At 40.9% G+C, this 20,582-nt stretch overlaps 1 protein-coding gene across 7 annotated transcripts in view; it reads right to left on the bottom strand.

Moving 5' to 3' along the window:
- Window positions 1–20,582, bottom strand: part of ythdc2 (YTH domain containing 2) — a 120,725-nt gene that overhangs the window by 22,480 nt on the left and 77,663 nt on the right. For all 7 annotated transcript variants that reach the window (XR_009798997.1, XM_061847669.1, XM_061847671.1 and 4 more), the window contains 2 exons: window positions 13,947–14,038; window positions 12,703–12,822 (listed from right to left, as the gene is read on the bottom strand). Coding sequence is in view for 6 of the 7 variants with exons in the window: in XM_061847669.1 (XP_061703653.1) it covers window positions 12,703–12,822; window positions 13,947–14,038 (212 nt within the window). In the remaining variant the exon portion in view is untranslated. The remainder of the gene's footprint in view (window positions 1–12,702; window positions 12,823–13,946; window positions 14,039–20,582) is intronic.

Raw genomic sequence — 20,582 nt, 5'->3', positions numbered from 1 at the left:
ATCATTGTGGACTTCAGGAGGCATACTTCACCACAGGTGCCACTAACCCTGTTCAATTGCCTTGTGTCAACCATTAAGGAATCACTGTCTCAGAGGACCTGAAGTGGGAGATGAACATCCTCATCCTCAAAAAAGCCCAGCAAAGGATGTACTTCTTGCGGCTTCTGAGGAAGCACGGCCTGTCACAAGAGCTGCTGAAACAGTTCTCCATAGCGGTCATCCAATCAGTACTGTGTACATCCATCAGAGTCCAGTTTGGAGCTGCCACAAAAAAGGACAAACTCCAGCTGCAACGGACAATCAAAACTGCTGAACGGATTGTCGGCATCACGCTATCCACTATTGAGGACCTGTACCCAACGGGAACTAGGTCCGGAGCAGGCAGGATCTTTTCGGATCTTCCACATCCTGGCCACCAGCTCTTCCAGCTCCCTCCTCCGTGAAACTGCTACGGATCAATCCAAGTCAAAACTAGCAGGCATTCAAACATTTTTTTCCCTCTGGCAATTAAGTCTTTAAATTCTTGATCGGTAAACCTACTATTTTCTCCCTTGAACTGTCTTGCTGTGATTTGGTTCGAGCACATCAAAAACTAGCACCATCTTTTTTGACACGCTCAAGGTAGCTTCGTTGTCGTCTTCGCGCCCTGGAGGTAAAGTTGTCTTATACATGCCCTGGAGGCATCTGCACATGCTCAAACCCGAGTGGATTATATAGAACAGCCATGTTTTAAGCATTACATTCTAAAACGTTTTTGTTGTACTTTTAAACTGAACAGCCTGCGAAAAAAAACTTTTAGCTGCATCGTTACATAGGCCACAGGATTCGGAGCACACTAAAAAAGTGGTGGCTTATAGTCCGAAAAATACAGAAAGTAATAATCAATATTAGGTATTTTATAGCCTGATTACCTCCAGACCTGTTAAATAAGGCAATGCAAAGCAAATTTGTATAGCGCATTTCATACACAAGATAACTGTAGGAATAATTGTGAATTATCATACATCTGCTTCCAATAAAGAAATGCTTTGCTCTGTTCTAGATATTGTGGCAGCCGCCTAGCAGGAGATAGCAAGAACAAAAACATCTAATCATCAGAGCTGTTAAAACCAGGAGCACCTGCTGCCTGTTAAAGAAATGATGACCACAAATGTACTCAGCAAACTTACACACACACACACACACACACACACACCACACACACACACACACACACACACACACACACACACACACACACACACACACACACACACACACACACACACACACACACTTTTTTTTCCCAACTATGCTTTGCGTGCCGTCTTCTTTTTGTAACATCCATGTAAATAAGGGTGTCTTGAAACAAAATAAATGGAGGTGCAGAGGTGAAGATAATCCGAGAGTGCAGTGGTAAATTGTACGAGACAGTTCATCTCCTCTCTCCTCGCGAGATTTGAACTGGTGTCTTTGCTTCCTTTTTGTCCAGTTTAATGAATGTCTAATTGGGAAACCTGACATTTGCTTGGTTCTTTGAGCATGATCTCAAGATACCTGAGGTTTCCAGGGGCTGAGTTGATGTCAAGGACTGGGCCTCGACTTTGCGTCTGGAGGCTGAGGATTGTCAAGAAGCCGAAGGAAGTAAAGACATGTCTGGTGAGTAGGAAACTCACACACTCATGAGGAATGCGTGAATTTGCACATCTGGGTGACTGCGGCAGAACCAAACCTCGAGAATACTAGTCCCTATCGAGTAGACAAATTAACTATAAAACTGAGAAAAGGGCAACGTGTGTCCTGTACGTACTTGAGCTCCGTGAAACGTGTGCATGTGTAAAAGTGTGAGTGGAGGTTCACTACCTAATTTGAACATGAAATTGATTGACAACTGTTTGAGGATGCAGATGTAAAAATTCGCCGCAACTTTCGGAAGAAGCCTGAGGATGACCTCAAACAAAATAATTGTCACCCTGTTCAGGGGGAAGTCAGTATAGTCACCCTAGGTAAACCACTGACTCCAACGGGAAAAACAAACAGTTGACACAATAGTTGATAAATAGCAAAATAGTTCATACAGAACATCTGAAAAAAAAATGTGTAAGGGCTAGAGGTTTGTAGAAAGCCAACGTCCTACTAAAATAAAACATCTAAATTTATGGATAACACAATATGGCTTTGCTGGTCAGCTCAACACACAAAAAAATATATGGTTAACCTGCAGAATAAAATAACACACACACACACACACACACACACACACACACAAAAACTGGACTCAAGATGATGTGAAAATGGCCATAAAAGGTATCACATCTCATAAAGTTGATGTAACATAGTTCGACCAGGGAACCGAAGTTTTGAGAAAATCTTACCACTTGTGGTGTGGTACAGCAAATTTGGTTGACAGCAAAATACTTTCTCACAGCAGCAGGGAGTTCAAGGGTTAATATATTCTGCTAGATTTAGACAAAAAGCAAAAAATTCTCCCATTGGAAGAGCAAAATAAAACAATCATGAAGCATTTAAAGAATATAGAAGTGGAATGACTGCATATTTTAAAGCAAACAGTGGCATTCCTGACGATCATACTCCAGGGAGTGTGTATCAAGAGCAATTAAAAATGCTCTTCATTGGGAATTCAAATAATCCTACAAAACAATGGATTGAAAAACATTGGGTTGACAAACCGACTTGCAGCACACAGAAACAGTGCTACAAAATAAAGAAAAAAAAGTTAACACCTTTCTGACAGAGGAAGGAGAAATTTATGGAGCTTTATGTGAAACATTTAGTAATTATGACCGTAGATGAGTAAGAGGCAGGGGAAGAGTAAATGGGGAGGGGATGCAAATTTGATCAAAAAGAAATTATTTGCTGGTGTTGTTGAGAAAAAGGTCACATTTCACATGACTGCCCTAAAAACAAAACACCTACCACTGCATAACTAGAGCAGCCATCTCCCCATCAAAAATGTCACAACTAATGCTCTCAAAATGCAACTTTTCAATTTGCCCCATACGTTTGCTGGTAAGAGATGGCTTGCTGAAACCAGGACTGGGCTTAATTCCCTCACTGACAGGAAAAATAGAATTAAGAAAAAAAATGAATTACTGGGAAAACAGTTAAATTTCTTACAAAATAGGAACCCAGCACTCTATTATTACACCTTAGATATTCCAAATAAACCTCCCACAAGAACAGGAGATCTTTTGCTGCAAACAGCTCGAGACATGATTGAACAACCACAAAATGACATAGGAAGTGACTCATTGGATGTAACTATGTAGTATAAGATACTGTAAACTTATAACAGCCCACACCAGCCAAAATCATGATTATCTGTACTCATATGGTATATCAGTTGTAGTGGCAGGAACAAGACTGACTGACAAACTAAATGCATGACACATGGAATGGACACCACCACACAAGTCATTGCACAAACAAAATTTAGGAGTGGAAGAGTATGGGACAATTTGTTTTGGTAGTGCGAAATGTTCCTGATTGGACAGAAAAACAACCAGATTTGGATTGGGACGACTGAACTGTACAGACAATAACTTATTGGACAGTGTTAAACAATCTGAGACCAGACGCTGCTGTATTCACAGTGGTATCAAAATCTACACAGACATTACTGGAAAAATAGAGGAATGGTGACAACTACAGGGGAAACAGTGGCACATGCAGAGCTACTACAAAACTTTCTCGAAGCAGTTCAATTCCCAAAAGAAATAGCAAAGTAAATGTGCAGTACACAATACATACACAAATACAGACAAAGTATCATTGGGAAATGGATTTAAAGATTAAACATCAAAAGAAGTAGCAGCCAAAACCTTTATGGGATTATCTGACCATGCAACAAATGAAGACATACTTTCAGATAATGTGTTAAACAAAATGCAACAACAAAGCTGACCAGCAGAACTAAAAATGTAGAAAAATAAAGGTGCTACATTACAAAATGGGATTTATGAGAGCAAAGATACAAAACCCATTCTACCAAAAAATCTTTTTAGGTGGGCGTCAATATTGAGCATTGGGAAGTCTCAGGTCTCAACAGGGGGAATGGTAGCCCTGGTACAATGGCATTACATGAACCATGGATTTAACTTGTATGCAAAAACGTTTTTGCAGGGCTTGTTTGATGTGTGCTCGACATAATCTACAAGGGAATGTGCATCCAAAACGTGGTCAGTTTCCTCAGGCTACATCCATCCCTCCATCCATTTTCTTAGCCGCTTATCCTCACAAGGGTCGCGGGGAGTGGTGGAGCCTATCCCAGCTGTCAACGGGCAGGAGGCAGGGTACACCCTGAACTGGTTCCCAGCCAATCGCAGGGCACATGGAGACAAACAGCCGCACACAGAATCACACTTAAGGGCAATTTAGAGTGTCCAATTAATGTTGGATGTTTTTGGGAGGTATGAGGAAACCGGAGTGCCCAGAGAAAACCCACGCAGGCACGGGGAGAACATGCAAACTCCACACAGGTGGGGCCGGGATTGAACCCATGTCCTCAGAACTGTGAGGCCAACGCTTTACCAGCTCACCCACCATGCCGCCAAGGCTGCACATCCATTTCAGAAAATACACATGGATTTCATTGAACTGAACAAAAGTGAGGAAAAACAGTTTAGTCATCATCGATGCTCTTTCAAAATGGCTAGAAATATTCCCAGCTAAACAAACTGATGCACTAACTGTAGCTGAAGCATTATGCAAAGACATCATACCAATGGAACACACTTTGTGAACAAAGTGGTCGACAAAATAGGACTCATGTTCCACATTAACTTGAAACTCCACTGTTCTTACCATCCACAAAGTGAGAGAATGAATAGTACAATTAAGAACAGACTGAAGAAATGCATGGAAGAAACAGGAGTTATTAACAACCCCAAACAGCTTTAAAAATAGCAAAATGGCATACTTGAGTTCATTTCTCCATTATAAGAAGGTTATTGATTTTGAAACCATTGTAAACACTAATTACTAATTAGTTTTTATTGCCCAGTTGTAAGATAGCTGTTCTCATTCCCACTGCCAAGGTCGTAGTCCAGTTGCACAGGGGAGTGAGAGTGCGGTCATAATGGGGACTAAACAGTTAAATTTTGCTGTTGGGTGTTGAATGAAAACGCTACCCGTTATTTTCATTTTTCTGTTTGGGTGGTACCTGTAGGAGCCACACAAGGTCCCCCCCCCAAAAAAAAAATGCATACAAAAAACTGAATTCGTGTTCATTAAAATGACATGGTAGACCCGCAAATTCTGTGTATCCATAAACTTCTTTTGAAAAACAAAAAACATTGTTTTCTAATGGCGTGTCACTAGGAAATTGATAGGACTGGAAACATATTAGGAAATTTATCAGCATTGATGTGTAAAACCATTTTTGTGCCATTGTCATGGTGGGGTGGTGCGGCGGTTACAGTATTTTTGGTTTTTTACGCCAGATGTCTTTCCTGATGCAACCTTTCTGCATTTATTCGGAGAGAGCTGGAGCCTATCCCAGCTAACTTCGGGCGGAGCCAGACTACACCCAGGGCTGGTCGGCGGTCAGTCGCGATGCAGATGTTGACACCATCACTGAGTGGGAGTCGATCCCACGCTGCCTGCACTCAAAACAGCCCTCTACAATGACACAAACACAACTACAATGTGGCTCGCAAGAGAAGTTTGACACCAACGCACTACACCATCAGAATGGGGGGGGGGGGGGAATGTAACAAGTTACTGTGCTTTAATCACGTTATTGCCATTTGTCTATTCATTCTGTCTGTTTATGAATTAACATCTATCTATTGCACGTGCAGTTTTACCCAAAGACTGAGGAAGAGCTGAATGACATGGGCAAAGTAGCAGAAAGAAACATGTGGCTACACCTTACACACTGTAAAAGGTCATCTCAGCTAAGTCACCCAAGTGGAAATGTGAGCAAAGTCCGGCATAAGGTGGGTGCAGATTTATGAAAATACCTGAAGGCTGGTGAAGATTTAAAGGACACCTAACTCATTTGGGGCAACTTTGTCGACATGACTTTAAAATAGCTAAATGATATGATAGCATGTTGGGCTGCAACATTGGCAGCCATAATGATATTTTTGTTCATATGGAACCTTTGGGCACCTGTAAAGCTGACAAAAACACATAACAGAACCAATAATTATACTCAGTCAACTATGCCTACCATATATAAGATAAAGAGGCGCAACCTCATTTCAAATAACATTGATAAACAACTATGCGGCAGTCACCAAGGCATGAGGGGAGGAGTCCACGTGTGCCTCCCAATGAATAAGTTAAGCACTATTTTAATTCCTTGGCAGTCTAATTGCTGGGGATTCCATGGATGGGCTTATGCTAAAGGAAACCCCCATTTTCTTCCCACCATTTGCCACTTTAATGCTACCTTAAACCCGAATGCCATACAAAAGACTCCGTATTCTATGGAGTTGAAGTATTTTAACCGAAAAAGTGTGAGGAACTTTTTTTTACAAATAGGAAAAATCTGGTTATAATGTAGAATGCAGCTAACAGGGTAAACTATCGTTGCATCACGTGCACGGGCCCTAGGCTACTAATACATGTCATTCCAGCAGAAATCCCAACACAGTGTACCCTGGAGGTAATGACTAAACAACTCCTAACACGACTTGTCAGGAATGGAATAGTGTTCATCCAACAACTAAGGCAGTAAATGAGAAACTGATATTTTCTAATGTTGCATTGGCCAACCTCTCCTATGTTAGCTTTACAGGGACAGGTGTTAACGAGGTGTGAACAAAACACAGTGTCATGATATCCATCGGCAAACTCCCCCAATGCTCCCATGCAGCGATGTGTGGTGGTGGTGTGTTGGTCAAAAGTAAATGCACCAGGAATGTGTGCACTGGTATCACTGCTCTTATCAGTGTTTCTATCCACAGCAGAGGACATACAATTCACCGCTGTTAGAGTTTTCATTAATATATTTATTATGTACTTGCAACAAAGCCAAAGTATCATCCTTGCTTTGAAGAGTCTTGTTCACATGACGACCTCCTACACATAGATGCGACAGTATTTTCCTAGAAGTAGCCAAGGACAACTCCATCATAACCAAAGAATGTGCCAGATTATCACCAAAAACTATACCTTTCATTTCATCTGCTCACCCCTCCTTTTGACCTTGTGTGTTTTCTAATAAAAAAAATTAAAAAGTTTTAGTGCAAAAACATAGAGACTCAGCATATCATGTGCAGTACCCCAGTGTTTAAGAGCAGTTATTGTGACATCTATTGCTGTAGAAACAATTTCAACCATAGTTTTGTCCCATCCTCTGATTCTAAGAGTACCACCTGCAGTCCCTGCATTGCGTATTGAGACAAACAAGCGACATTGAACTTAGCAACAATGTTTACCACGTCATGAGCCAGTCATGAGGATGGTGCAAAACATGATTGTCAAAAGTTTGCAGAAATATGAGCCAAAAGTAGAAGTGGCCTGAGAGATCAAGAAGAGAAGTGCTATTTGTAGATGGCTCATCTATGAAAATGCATGCAATAGACAGCCTATATCCATTTGCAAAAGTGCACGTTTTTACGGAGCCCTGAAAGAAAGAAAAAGAAAATAAATTAGGGGGATGAATTCATCCACAGCCAAAGTAACACATGCAAAATTGTTAGTTGATTTACTTAATGCAATGCAAATGTTAAAGTCTGCAAATGCCTCACACATACAAAGATATGATTTCATTGGGAAATGCTTTCGCTGATATAATAACAAATTTAGATAAAGGATACATTAAGAAGATATGTGCAAGTAGAAGGGTGCTGAGGATGGCGCTGCCAGGCAAAAGAGCGAGAGGAAGACCAAAGAAAAGGTTGAAGGATGTTGTGAGGGAGGACATGAGGACACTGGGTGTTAGAGAGAAGGATGCACGAAATAGGCGAAGATGGAAAAAGATGACACGCTGAGGCGACCCCTAACGGGACAAGCCGGAAGGAAAAGAAGTGCAACATTACAAAAAGAAAAAAACCTATGTATGACCAAACAACAAACCTATCCAAAAAATAGGCGGCCATTTTGAGCTAGGATTTTGTCACATATTTCAAACAGGAGGGATATGAGTCTATACAATCAACATTATACAATTTATGACTTCAATTTTTATTCAGAAAAAAAAAATGTAGGACACGTTTGACATGTGCCAGACATAATCCACAAGGTAATTTGAGCCAATGTAGAGGACAGTTCCTTACACCACAATATCTGTTTAAAAACTATCTATACGAGTCTATTGAATTAAAAGTGAAGAAGAAAAGAAAAAGTGTTTGGTCATTACAGATGCCTTTTCAAAATGGATAGAGCTCTTTCCAACCAAACGTGCCAACAGCTTTAAGAATAGAGTGGAATACTCGAGTTAATTTGTCTCATTGTAAGGTTATTGATATTGAAACCATTGTTAATACTAACGTGTTTTATTGGCTATTTGTAAGCTAGCTGTTCTCATTCCCACTGCCAAGGTCGCTGTAGTCCGGTTACAAAGGGGTTAGTGGAATTTAGAACCCTTCCGTCTCATTCCGGTGAAGAAAACAATCCAACCGAGGCATTTGACAAGGCAAATGAATACAGAATCAATTACATAAATTGCAATGTACAGAAACTAGGTAACTCTACGGAAGCAGGCTTTATTGCCATGAGAGAACAACCAGCTGCAACCTCACTCATGGCATTCCAGAACCACATAGCGGTCCACATGCTCTTGGCCGAGAGGAGTGGCTTCTGCTCAATGTTCGGTGATCAGTGTTGTTAAGTTTTTTATTCCAAATATCACAGCACCAGATGGGTCACTCACAAGGTCCAATCAAGGCCTCTGCACCCTAAATTACAAGATGAAGGAGCACTCTGGTGTGAACACATCAGCCTGGTCTGAGTGCTAGAACAAAAAAAAAAAAGTTTGGCAAATCTAAAAACCTAGTGTTCTCTGTCCTAGTTTCTATAGTTGTGTTTGCAGCTATTCTTGCATTGCGTGCCTGTTGTTGTATTCCCTGCACAAAGGCATCACCTAACCAACTTATAACCACTGCTATTGCACCAACAAATTCAAAATTGGCAGAAATATGCCCACTATTGGCACAACAGGATATTGATAGTGATATTGTTGACCACGATGATGACGTTATGACTTCTCTTTAAGATCTGTTCTCTGATACAGAAGATTACAAATAGTTAGTCAACTATTTTGTCATAATGAGAGATAATAACATGGAAAAAAAACATCCAAAGAACTTTCTGATATACCAGACACATTCCAACTCACACTCAAGGTCACATCTTAGACCTGGTCATCTCTAAAGATGTTGAAATTCTAGCAACTGACACTAAGGATACGGCTATTTCTGACAATTTTTGTGTATTTTTTTAACTACAGATTCTTCCAACAGTTCAGACAACCTCTAGGTCTATTTAAAAAAGGCACATAAATGAGGGTACTGCCACTAAGTTTATGGGCAGATTGTAGCTGTGGCACAGACTGTGAATACTGAGATTGGTGATGAACTTTTGGACAATTTCACCTAAAAAAATTACAAATGCCATGAATGCTGTCGCTCCTGTTCAAACTAAGACCATCCTCAGGCCACCTAGGACACCGTGGAGGAACACATAGATGGTCAAGAGTTCTCAAGCAAAGTGAAGGAAACACAGAACGTAAGTGGAGAAAAACCTCACTCCAAATTGACCATGACATCTACAGACAGCGTCTTTGTAATTTTAACCAAGCGTTAGACAGGGCTAGACAGAAACACTCACTCAACAATACTTACACTGTTTGCTGTGGTAGACAAGCTTACAACCCCCCCTCGAAGCAGCTGATAAATGCAATGAGTTTGCCCGTTATTTTAGTGAAAAAATACAATCCATCAAATCAAATGTCACCACAAATCTGCAAAATGATAAAATTATTTTACATCTGAACGCACCCAGAGAAAACTATTACCTTGTCAAAATATGATAGTTGACCAAAAAACTGTAGAGAAAACAGTTCAGCAGTTGAAACCATTAATGAGCTGTCTTGACTCAATACCATCTGACCATCTGAGTGCTCGCCGATTAGCAGCAAATCAATTGCTCACTTCAGTCTCCCAAGTTTCCTCAAGTTCTAGAAATAGCTGCTGTTTAGCCTCTTCTCAAAAACAGAGCACTGGACAATTCCATTTTAGCAGGGGTGGCAAACGCGCAGCTCTCACGCTGCATGTGGCTCTTTACTTCCTTTCCTGCGGCTCTCATTAAGCCATGTAAGCATATCGAACTCCTGTTTATGTGCGTACGCACTGAAATAACAGTACAGAATCTGCTCTTATGATTTTGCTAAATGAAATCAGGTTGAATACTGCCTCAGGAAAAGAGTCAATTTTGGTCTTGTTCCATCTTAGTGCGGGCTTATGATACTGTAGATTATAACAGCCTGCTCAACAGGTTGGAAACGTGGGTATGACTATACGGACTGGTCCTTAAATGGTTCTGGTCCTACCTGGAGGAAAGGAGTTACTTTGTAACCATTGGAAATGCTCAATCTCAACAAATGGCAATGACCTATGGGGTCCCTCAAGGTTCAGCCTGTAAATGCTAAACTCGGGTCAAATTTCTTACTATTATAGGCATTCAGATAACACAGTTATATTTAGCAGTGTCTACAGATGACAACAGTTAAATTGAGGTGTTGTGTCACTGTCTAAAGCAAACAAATAACTGGATGAGCCAAACGTTTCTGAAACTAAACTACAACAAAACAGACAATTGTTTTTGGCAATAAAGAAATGACAATAGCTGTTAGAGAATACCTGGATTAGCCATAAAAAAGAAATAAGTCTGAAACCTTGGTGTTCTTATAGATTCTGACCTGACTTTTAACAGTCATCAAATCAATCGAAAAAAACTGCCTTTTTCCCATCTGACGAACATATCTAGAGTGAAGGCTTGTCTATGTAATGCAGACCAGGAAAAGGCCATCCATGTTTTTATCTCAAGTAGTACTTCTGTAATGTTCTTCTGACTGGACCCTCCAAATAGAATATCAAACAGAGGTGACATCAGCCCCAAGTGTGAATGTTTTTAAATCCAAGTTGAAACTTTTCCTAATGCTTTTTAGAGTATTTTCACTTTTTAATATTTCATGCACTGTACACTGTTTTTAATTGTACTTTTATTCTTCATTTTTATATCTATTTTTTGTTGTCATTTGCATCTTTTTTCCCCGTTTTAATTTTTTTATTTCTTTTTATTCAAATGCTTTTAATCATGTAAATCTCATTGAGTTAGTTCTCTTGTTTATGAAATGCGCTGTTTAAATATATTTGCTTTATCAAAGTCTAAACTTGAGTCCAATCGAAATGCAAGGGCAAGACCTTGAAAAGGGTGTTCATACTTGATTTTTTTTTTGCTGAAATAAAACAATTCTACGAGATTGAGTGGGACAAAATATTTCTGCAGAGATGTGAAAGACTAATTGCCAGTTAGAAAATGCTTGATTTCAGTTGATGCTCCCAAGGATACACCAAGCACTTAAGTTTAGGGGGTATTATTTTTCCCCCTTCATAAAAGGGATAGGGTTCAAAATCATTTAAATACAGCATTAAAGATTCCCTTGGGTTATATTTGTATGTAACATAAATGGAAATTAGCGCAGTTGATCTGAAATAGCCTCGTGTTGCAAGTGTACACAATCTAGTATGCCCTTACCCATTGGTGGTTCATCGTTTGCGGTCCCCATACTAACAGATTTTGCACTTTTTTTCCCCTTTATTACCTGTATTTTCCAAACCATAAGGTGCAGTTGAAAGAATACATGAGGACAGTGGGTGTTAGAGAGGAGGATGCATGTGATAGGCTTAGATGGAAAAAGATGACACACTGTAGCGACCCCTAACGGGACAAGCTGAAAGAAAAACAAGTTGCAGTTGAAAGTCTAAAAGTTTATGTTGTCATGCATGTCTTGTTTGCACACTAAGTTCCGAAATCTGTAAATGTTGTGATGTGATTACTCCAATGAAATATAAACGAACACACTGGTTTCATTGTTAGCATGAATGCAAGTAACTGTTTCAGCATGCATGAAATCTACCGTAAGGTGGTGCTCATGAGGCTGAAAGGAACAATTGCAATTTTGCTTATGGAAGCAGAAGAAGCTTACATTCCCGCATTGTTTGCTGTGGTGTGATAATTTTAGTTTTGACATGACACCAGGAGTGTCAACATGTTGACTCATGATCTGACCTACACAAGTCATTGTGTGGAGGCATATAAGCTTCTTCTGCTTTCATATGTAAAAAAGCAATTGTTCCTCACTGCTACAAGAGCTCCACCATGTGGTAGTATACATGCATGCTAACACATGTGCTATTTTGTATGAATGCTATGTTACCAACGTTTGGTTGTAATTTACTGAAATAATGACAAAAAATATTTTCAGATTTTGGAACTTGGTGGATTTGGACTTGGATTATGTGCGCCGTATTATAGGTCGTCCCGTCCATTTGAGAAAATTCAAGACTTTTAAGTTCGCCTGATGGTCGCGAGAATAAGGTACATATCATAATAGGCAGGTTTTCGGGATTCACGAGGGGATTGGTAACGTAACCTCCCCAAATGAGGGAAGACTATTTATGTAAGTTTTCATATTGCTATAAAGTATAAACAAATGTATTTTTTTAAGGAGTGGGGAGGATGACTTACAGAAACAATGGTTTGAATGGTCATTTCATCTTCTTGAGACCATGGATCGGCTGGACAACACATTCTCTTGTTGAACAGATTATGCCACTTATTCTCCAGGTCCAACACCAATTTTGCTGACTGAAAGCAAATTCCAAAATCATAACACAGTCTGCAAGTACTGATGAAAATTAAGCATTTAAGATTGAAACAAGAACTAAAAATTACCAAATCACAAAAAATACAAAAAAAATAGAGTAAATTGGATAAAATGTTCCTAGGTGAAATACTAATCAATCTTCCATATATACAGGATCATATGGAAAAACACTGGTTGTTCATTCCAGAGTACTTGTATTATTGTAAAATAATTTTGGTTGTAATACGACTGCATAGACCCTGACAGAGCAAAACAAGTCACAACTTGTGTGATGAACTGTGTTGACTCAGCTTCTCAGCTACTTACCACTGGTTTCATTTTATTCACTATCTTTATTCCAGTTATATCAGGATGAAAAAGATGCGTTATCTGTACACCCTGTAGCTTTTTGGACAGATATGGACATATTTACAATGCATCCAAAAAGCCAATCGCTCAATTTAGTTGGGCAGCCAGAACTAGGAACACTTCTGGTGATTCCAAACTTATTTAATTTACAGATAATAGCTCATCGGGACCTTCAATCAGAAGATATTTTTAAATACATTTCTCAGATCAGTGCATCAAAATAATCCTGTCCCAGAGTTTTGCATACAATTCCTTTGACTTCTTGCTTTGTCTGTACTCTAACATGCATTGTCAACCAATGGTTCTTACGTAGATAGATGTGATTTGTGTGTGACGTTCAATCGACTGGATTTACTACAGGTGAACTCAAATTAAGCTGTAGACACACCTCAAGGATAATAATTTGAAATCGGATGTACTTGATTTTAATTCAGAGCTACATAGCAAAGCCTGTGAATACTTTTATTCATTATTTAATTCAACCATTTATTGAAGAGTTTTAAATCATAAAACTCAAAAAATATAATTAAGTAGTACTGTGTGTAGACTATTTTTTAAATTAATTTCATTTATTCATTTAGAATAAGGCTGTAACAAAAATGGAAAAAAAATACTGTAAATATCACTTTGCCCCTGGAAAAAAAAATGGGAGCGATTGTCTCATGTCACGTCAAAATCCAATATGGTTAAGATATGAGTTTGACTATTTAGTACATTCTGATTATGAATACTGAAATATTGACAAATTATTCTATACCTCACTGCTTGTCTGGAAAGTGAGCCACTCATCAATTCTTATTTCAACGGAGTCCTCTGTCTCACTGTCACTCATGTCATCCACTAGACTGCCTGAAGGACAGAACATAATGACAAAACAACAGCATTTTTCAAATCAAATCAACAAAACGATGGCAGAAAAAAAATACCAAAGAATAGAAGGAGCCAATATACTGGGTGTGCCAAAAAATGTATACACACTTTAAATAATTGCAAACTTATCATAATTTCAATAACTTATAGCATTCAAAAGAATTTACAAACATTTATAAATATCAGCACCAACTGCCAGAGAAAAATTCCTTGTGTTTTTACACACTTGGCCAATAAAGCTGATTCTTTATCGCATTCTTGTTTTATACAGTTCAATTACGTTTTCCCACAAATCTTTTGACAATTCTTTTAATTCTCCATGACTCAGAATAAAGAGATGTCACTCCAACTCTGTCTGTGAGGAGCCCAGAACCTCACTGAACCTTGACACAGACACTGATTGCAAGCAGACAGATCACAGGTGTGGGTGGTTACTTTTAGTAGCCATTCAAACCCATTTGTGTCAACTTGTATGTTATCTTTTGACCACACTGGTTGGTATCGGCTGATAGTTAGCACAGTACGCTGATCGACCGATCGGCTATCATGTCATAATTTGCTGATCCTGATCTGCATCTGATTAGATTTGCACAAAATATTTACTCCGCGTCACGTGTCAATCCAACAGCAAGTTTATTTTTAGCCTTATTCTGTGTTTTTTGGCATAGTACTATAACTTTCTGATGGCCAATAAAAATGTTTTCAACCTTGTCGGTGAAAAAACGTGCTTGTGTGTGCCAGTGTGGAACTATTTTCTGGCATCTCAAAGAATAGAAAGTTATTTTTAGTCTTTGGACTAGTGCAGTGCCTCATGAGGAACATCTAAATGCTTCAAAGACAAATTTGATCAACAACCTGAAGAATTCACACAAAGAGGAGCATACAACATTCCAGTGACACAGCGTTGAAAAACACACAAAAAAGTCCAAACAAGAGAAATCTCTGGAAGACAGTCCATATACCCAGGACAGTGAAAAGGTTACTGAACATGACATCAACAGTATTTATTAAAGTAATTTAATTGAAAAAAAGTACAGTACATTACAGCAGTCACATTTGAAAAATGTACAGGTGTGGTCAGTCATGCCCCAGATATGAAGCTAAAGGTGTAGTACACCAGTCATGCCCGCAGATATAAAGTTGCGGGTGTGTGTTCTGTTTGTAATTATGAGTGTACCCCTTTAAGAGCGGAGGGGGCGGTGTCAGATAAACTAGGAAGTAGAAGTAGGCTGAGCAGCAGCTCGTTCTGTCTAAAAAAAAAAAAAAGACAGCCGATGGTTAAATAAGAGGGCTCAGCTTAGAGAGAACATTGGTCAAGACTTCACAAAATAAGCGAAATCTTTCAATATCTATGCATTTCTATTCGTAACAAATTTTACACGCGTGATTTTTCATGCTCGACTGTGCAGATTTGAGAGTGCGATGCCACGCGAGCACGTACGCACCCGTCAAATCACAGTGACTGTTACAGGAAGTTGGCACCCAAGCCGACAGAAAGTTGTTGTTTAAAGTTATAATGTTGATTTGGCCAAAACTTGTCAGCCTTATATCGTGGAATGACACTTAGAAGTCAATGATGTTTCATGTCTAAAATGCTACAGAATACAATTTTTGATCCTCAAGTAATGAACAAGTCATGTACCCAGAGATTTGGCCCATCTTGTGATCAGATCAGTGATAGTTTTTTTAAACTTCCTGATCAGACCCCAAAATCCTGATTGTGTCAACCCAAGTTTTCAGGCCGAAATGTGAAGCGTATGGAACTTTAATCAGGTTCATTTGCGTATTTTCTGTTGTCATTCTGATTTTAAAAGTTAACAGTTGACCAACATATGGCTTTACTCAAGCACACACCATGAGTGAAAGAAGATTATGAGCAGAATCTTATCTGTATACAAAACACAAAGTGTTCCTTCATTTAACGCGGGGGTTTATGTTGCAAAAAATACCCGCCATAAGTAAAATGAAATTTTTTTCCCCATATACAGTATATTTTTTTCATTCATTATATATATTTTTTCATTAATGCAGCCCTATGGGGGCACAAACCAGTGCAATCTGTAGGCCGGTCCCAAGCCCGGATAAATGCAGAGGGTTGCGTCAGGAAGGGCATCCGGCGTAAAAACTGTGCCAAACAAATATGAGCGTTCATCTAAAGAATCCCATACCGGCTCGGTCGTGGCTCGGGTTAACAACGCATGCCCCCGGCACTGCTAACCTGCAGGGCGTCGGTGGAAATTCAGCTACTGTGGGTCGAAGACAAAGGAGGAAACCGGATCCAGCGTCGGAAGAAAAAGAGGAATGCACAGAGCCTACAACTGAGAGTAGGGACTTTGAATGTTGGGACTATGACAGGAAAAGCTCGGGAGTTGGTTGACATGATGATTAGGAGAAAGGTTGATATTCTGTGCATCCAAGAGAGCAGGTGGAAAGGTAGTAAGGCTAGAAGTTTGGGAGCAGGGTTTAAATTATTCTACCACGGAGTAGATGGGAAGAGAAATGGAGTAGGGGTTATTTTAAAGGAAGAGTTGGCTAAGAATGTCTTGGAGGTGAAAAGAGTATCAGATCGAGTGATGAGACTAAAATTTGAAATTGAGGGTGTTATGTATAATGTGGTTAGCGGCTATGCACCACAGGTAGGATGTGACCTAGAGTTGAAAGAGAAATTCTGGAAGGAACTAGATGAAGTAGTTCTGAGCATCCCAGACAGCGAGAGAGTTGTGATTGGTGCAAGCATCCCAGACAGCGAGAGAGTTGTGATTGGTGCAGATTGTAATGGACATATTGGTAAAGGAAACAGGGGCGATGAAGAAGTGATGGGTAAGTACGGCATCCAGGAAAGGAACTTTGAAGGGCAGATGGTGGTGGATTTTGCAAAAAGGATGGAGATGGCTGTAGTGAACACTTGTTTCCAGAAGAGGGAGGAACATATAGTGACCTACAAGAGCGGAGGTAGAACCACGCAGGTAGATTATATTTTGTGCAGACGATGTAATCTGAAGGAGGTTACTGACTGTAAAGTAGTGGTAGGGGAGAGTGTAACTCGACAGCATAGGATGGTAGTATATAGGATGATTCTGGTGGTGGATAGGAAGATTAAGAAGACAAAGGTAGAGCAGAGAACCATGTGGTGGAAGCTGAGAAAGGAAGAATGTTGTGCGGCCTTCCGGAAAGAGGTGAGACAGTCTCTCGATGGACAATCGAAGCTCCCGGAAGACTGGACGACGACAGCCAAGGTGATCAGAGAGACAGGCAGGAGAGTACTTGGTGTGTCATCTGGTAGGAAAGGGGAAAAGGAGACTTGGTGGTGGAACCCCAAAATACATGGAGTCATACAAGGAAAGAGATTAGCGAAGAAGAAGTGGGATACTGAGAGGACTGAGGAGAGGCGAAAGGAGTACATCAAGATGGGACGTAGGGCAAAGGTAGAGGTGGCAAAGGCTAAACAAGAGGCATATGAAGACATGTACACCAGGTTGGACACGAAAGAAGGAGAAAAGGATCTCTACAGGTTGGCCAGACAGAGGGATAGAGATGGGAAGGATGTGCAGAAGGTTAGGGTGATTAAGGATAGAGATGGAAATGTGTTGACTGGTGTCGGTAGTGTGCTAAATAGATGGAAAGCATACTTTGAGAAGTTGATGAACAACAAAATTAGAGGAAGAATAGAAGAGGCAAGAGTGAAGGACCAGGAAGTGGAAATGATTACTAAGGGGGAAGTCAGAAAGGCACTACAAAGGATGAAAAATGGAAAGGCAGTTGGTCCTGATGACATACTGGTAGAGGTATGGAAGCAATTTGGAGAGATGGCTGTGGAGTTTTTGACCAACTTATTCAACAGAATACTAGCGGGCAAAAAGATGCCTGAAGAATGGAGGAAAAGTGTTCTAGTTCCCATTTTTAAGAACAAAGGGGATGTTCAGAGCTGTGGGAACTATAGAGGAATAAAGTTGATGAGCCACACAATGAAGTTATGGGAAAGAGTAGTGGAGGCTAGACACAGGACAGAAGTATCTGCGAGCAACAGTATGGTTTCATGCCTAGAAAGAGTACCACAGATGCATTATTTGCCTTGAGGATGCTCGTGCAAAAGTACAGAGAAGGTCAGAAGGAGCTACATTGTGTCTTTGTGGATCTTGAGAAAGCCTAAGATAGAGTACCAAGAGAGGAACTGTGGTACTGCATGCGTAAGTCTGGTGTGGCAGAGAAGTATGTTAAAATAGTACAGGACATGTATGATGGCAGCAGAACAATGGTGAGGTGTGCCTTAGGTGTGACAGAGGAATTTAAGGTGGAGGTGGGACTGCATCAGGGATCAGCTCTGAGCCCCTTCCTGTTTGCAGTGGTAATGGATAGGCTGACAGATGAGGTTAGACTGGAATCCCCTTGGACCATGATATTCGCAGATGATATTGTGATATGCAGTGAAAGCAGGGAGCATGCAGAGGAACAATTAGAAAGATTGAGACATGCACTGGAAAGGAGAGGAATGAAGATTAGCCGAAGTAAAACAGAATATATGTGCATGAATGAGAAAAGTGGAGGGGGAAGAGTGAGGCTACAGGGAGAAGAGATAGCGAGGGTGGAGGACTTCAAATACTTGGGGTCAACAATACAGAGCAATGGAGAGTGTGGTCAGGAAGTGAAGAAACGGGTCCAAGCAGGTTCGAACAGCTGGCGAAAGGTGTCTGGTGTGTTATGTGACAGAAGAGTGTCTACTAGGATAAAGGGCAAAGTTTACAAAACAGTGGTGAGGCCGGCCATGATGTACGGATTAGAGACGGTGGCACTGAAGAAACAACAGGAAGCTGAACTGGAGGTGGCAGAAATGAAGATGTTGAGGTTCTCGCTCGGAGTGAGCAGGTTGGACAGGATTAGAAATGAGCTCATTAGAGGGACAGCCAAAGCTGGATGTTTTGGAGACAAGATTCGAGAGAGCAGACTTCGATGGTTTGGACATGTTCAGAGGCGAGAGAGTGAGTATATTGGTAGAAGGATGCTGAGGATGGAGCTCCCAGGCAAAAGAGCGAGAGGAAGACCAAAGAGAAGGTTTATGGATGTGGTGAGGGAAGACATGAGGGCAGTTGGGGTTAGAGAGGAAGATGCAGGAGATAGGCTAAGATGGCAAAAGATGACACGCTGTGGCGACCCCTAACGGGACAAGCCGAAAGGAAAAGAAGAAGAAGAAGATATATATTTTTTCATTTCCAGGATTCCAGGGGATGTTTTTTTCCCCAAGAATGATTCTTGTGTTTACAGATAGGGGTCGTCTGCTTTCTTCAAGAGAACCGGAAGTTCAGCCTCTGCATTGCCTTGTGGCTATCTTGTGCTGCTGGTGACAATTTGTAAACTCTGAGAAAGCCGCTCTTAAAAACTGTGGTCTCCGCATCCGAGACGAGAAGGTCTGGTATCCTGTGACGTGCGCAGATTTACTTATGGTGGTGGATCACGTCATTTGCGCTTGTGGATTTCAGTAGAGCTATCTCCACATACCTTGACAGTAGTCCGCAACCAGCAGGTAGGTCTTCCTCCCGAGCACAAACAAATCCACTCCCATCTTCTCCCCTGGTCAGCCTGAGTATGGTGATTGCATCATTGGCTCTCTGTGGTTCTGCCTTTACTTGCAGCATGTTCGGCGGTTAAGAACCAACTCATTCAGCTGCTGGCTCAGCCCGGGCCACCACTCTGACTGTTGTGCCCTCTGTCTGCATTTCAGGACACACCTTTGTAACCTTTGTGTAATTTTGCAAGGATATTCATTCTCATCGCTGAGGAAATGACAAGTCTCTGTCCCTTCAGGAAGACACCATTCTGGACTGTGAAGAACGCCTGCTCTGCCCAATACAGCTTGAGTCCTTGTTCTTTGGGCCTGTTGACGGGCCAGCCTTCCGCGCACACCTACATTACACATGCACACACACAGTCCCTCCTGTAGTCCTCCCTCAGCTCTTCCAGGTAGTCAACACTTGCCGGCAGGTTCTCCATCAACATGTCCATGTAGATGTTGGTATCTTCAAACAGTTCCTTGTCTGTAGGCATTTCGTCCCTCTGTACAGGAGCTCATGACAGTGTGTCAGCTGTCCACAGGCACTTCCATGGCATGACTCGCATCCTGAAGCATTGCATCTGAGGAGGTAGAGCATTCAATGGCTGTGTCCCCAGGAGACTCAGGAGGGGTTGGTGGTCTTGCTCCAACTGGAAATGTTTCCCTATGAGGAAGTTGTGGAAATTTCACAAGTCCAGGTCAGTCCCAGAGCTTCTTTCTCCACTTGCGTGTTTCTCTGCTCTGTAGGTGTGACAGCCCGACACATGTAGGCTACTGGCCTCTATCCCCCATCTCATTTTTGGAGCCGTACTCCTCCCAGTCCGTTCGATGACACGTCTGCTAAGACCTTGGACTCTCTGGTGGGATCATACATGGCCAGCACCGGTGTAGACGTCAGTGCCTCCTTCAAGTCTTGAAAGGCGCGCACCCGGTCAATTACCCTCCCCCTACAGTTCTTTTTTTTTTTTTAGAGAAAAT

This window comes from Syngnathoides biaculeatus, chromosome 17 (assembly GCF_019802595.1).
Source record: "Syngnathoides biaculeatus isolate LvHL_M chromosome 17, ASM1980259v1, whole genome shotgun sequence".
Taxonomy (NCBI): domain Eukaryota; kingdom Metazoa; phylum Chordata; class Actinopteri; order Syngnathiformes; family Syngnathidae; genus Syngnathoides; species Syngnathoides biaculeatus.
The sequence above is the reverse complement of the archived record's forward strand: the minus strand, read 5'-3'. Positions and strand labels throughout refer to the sequence as shown.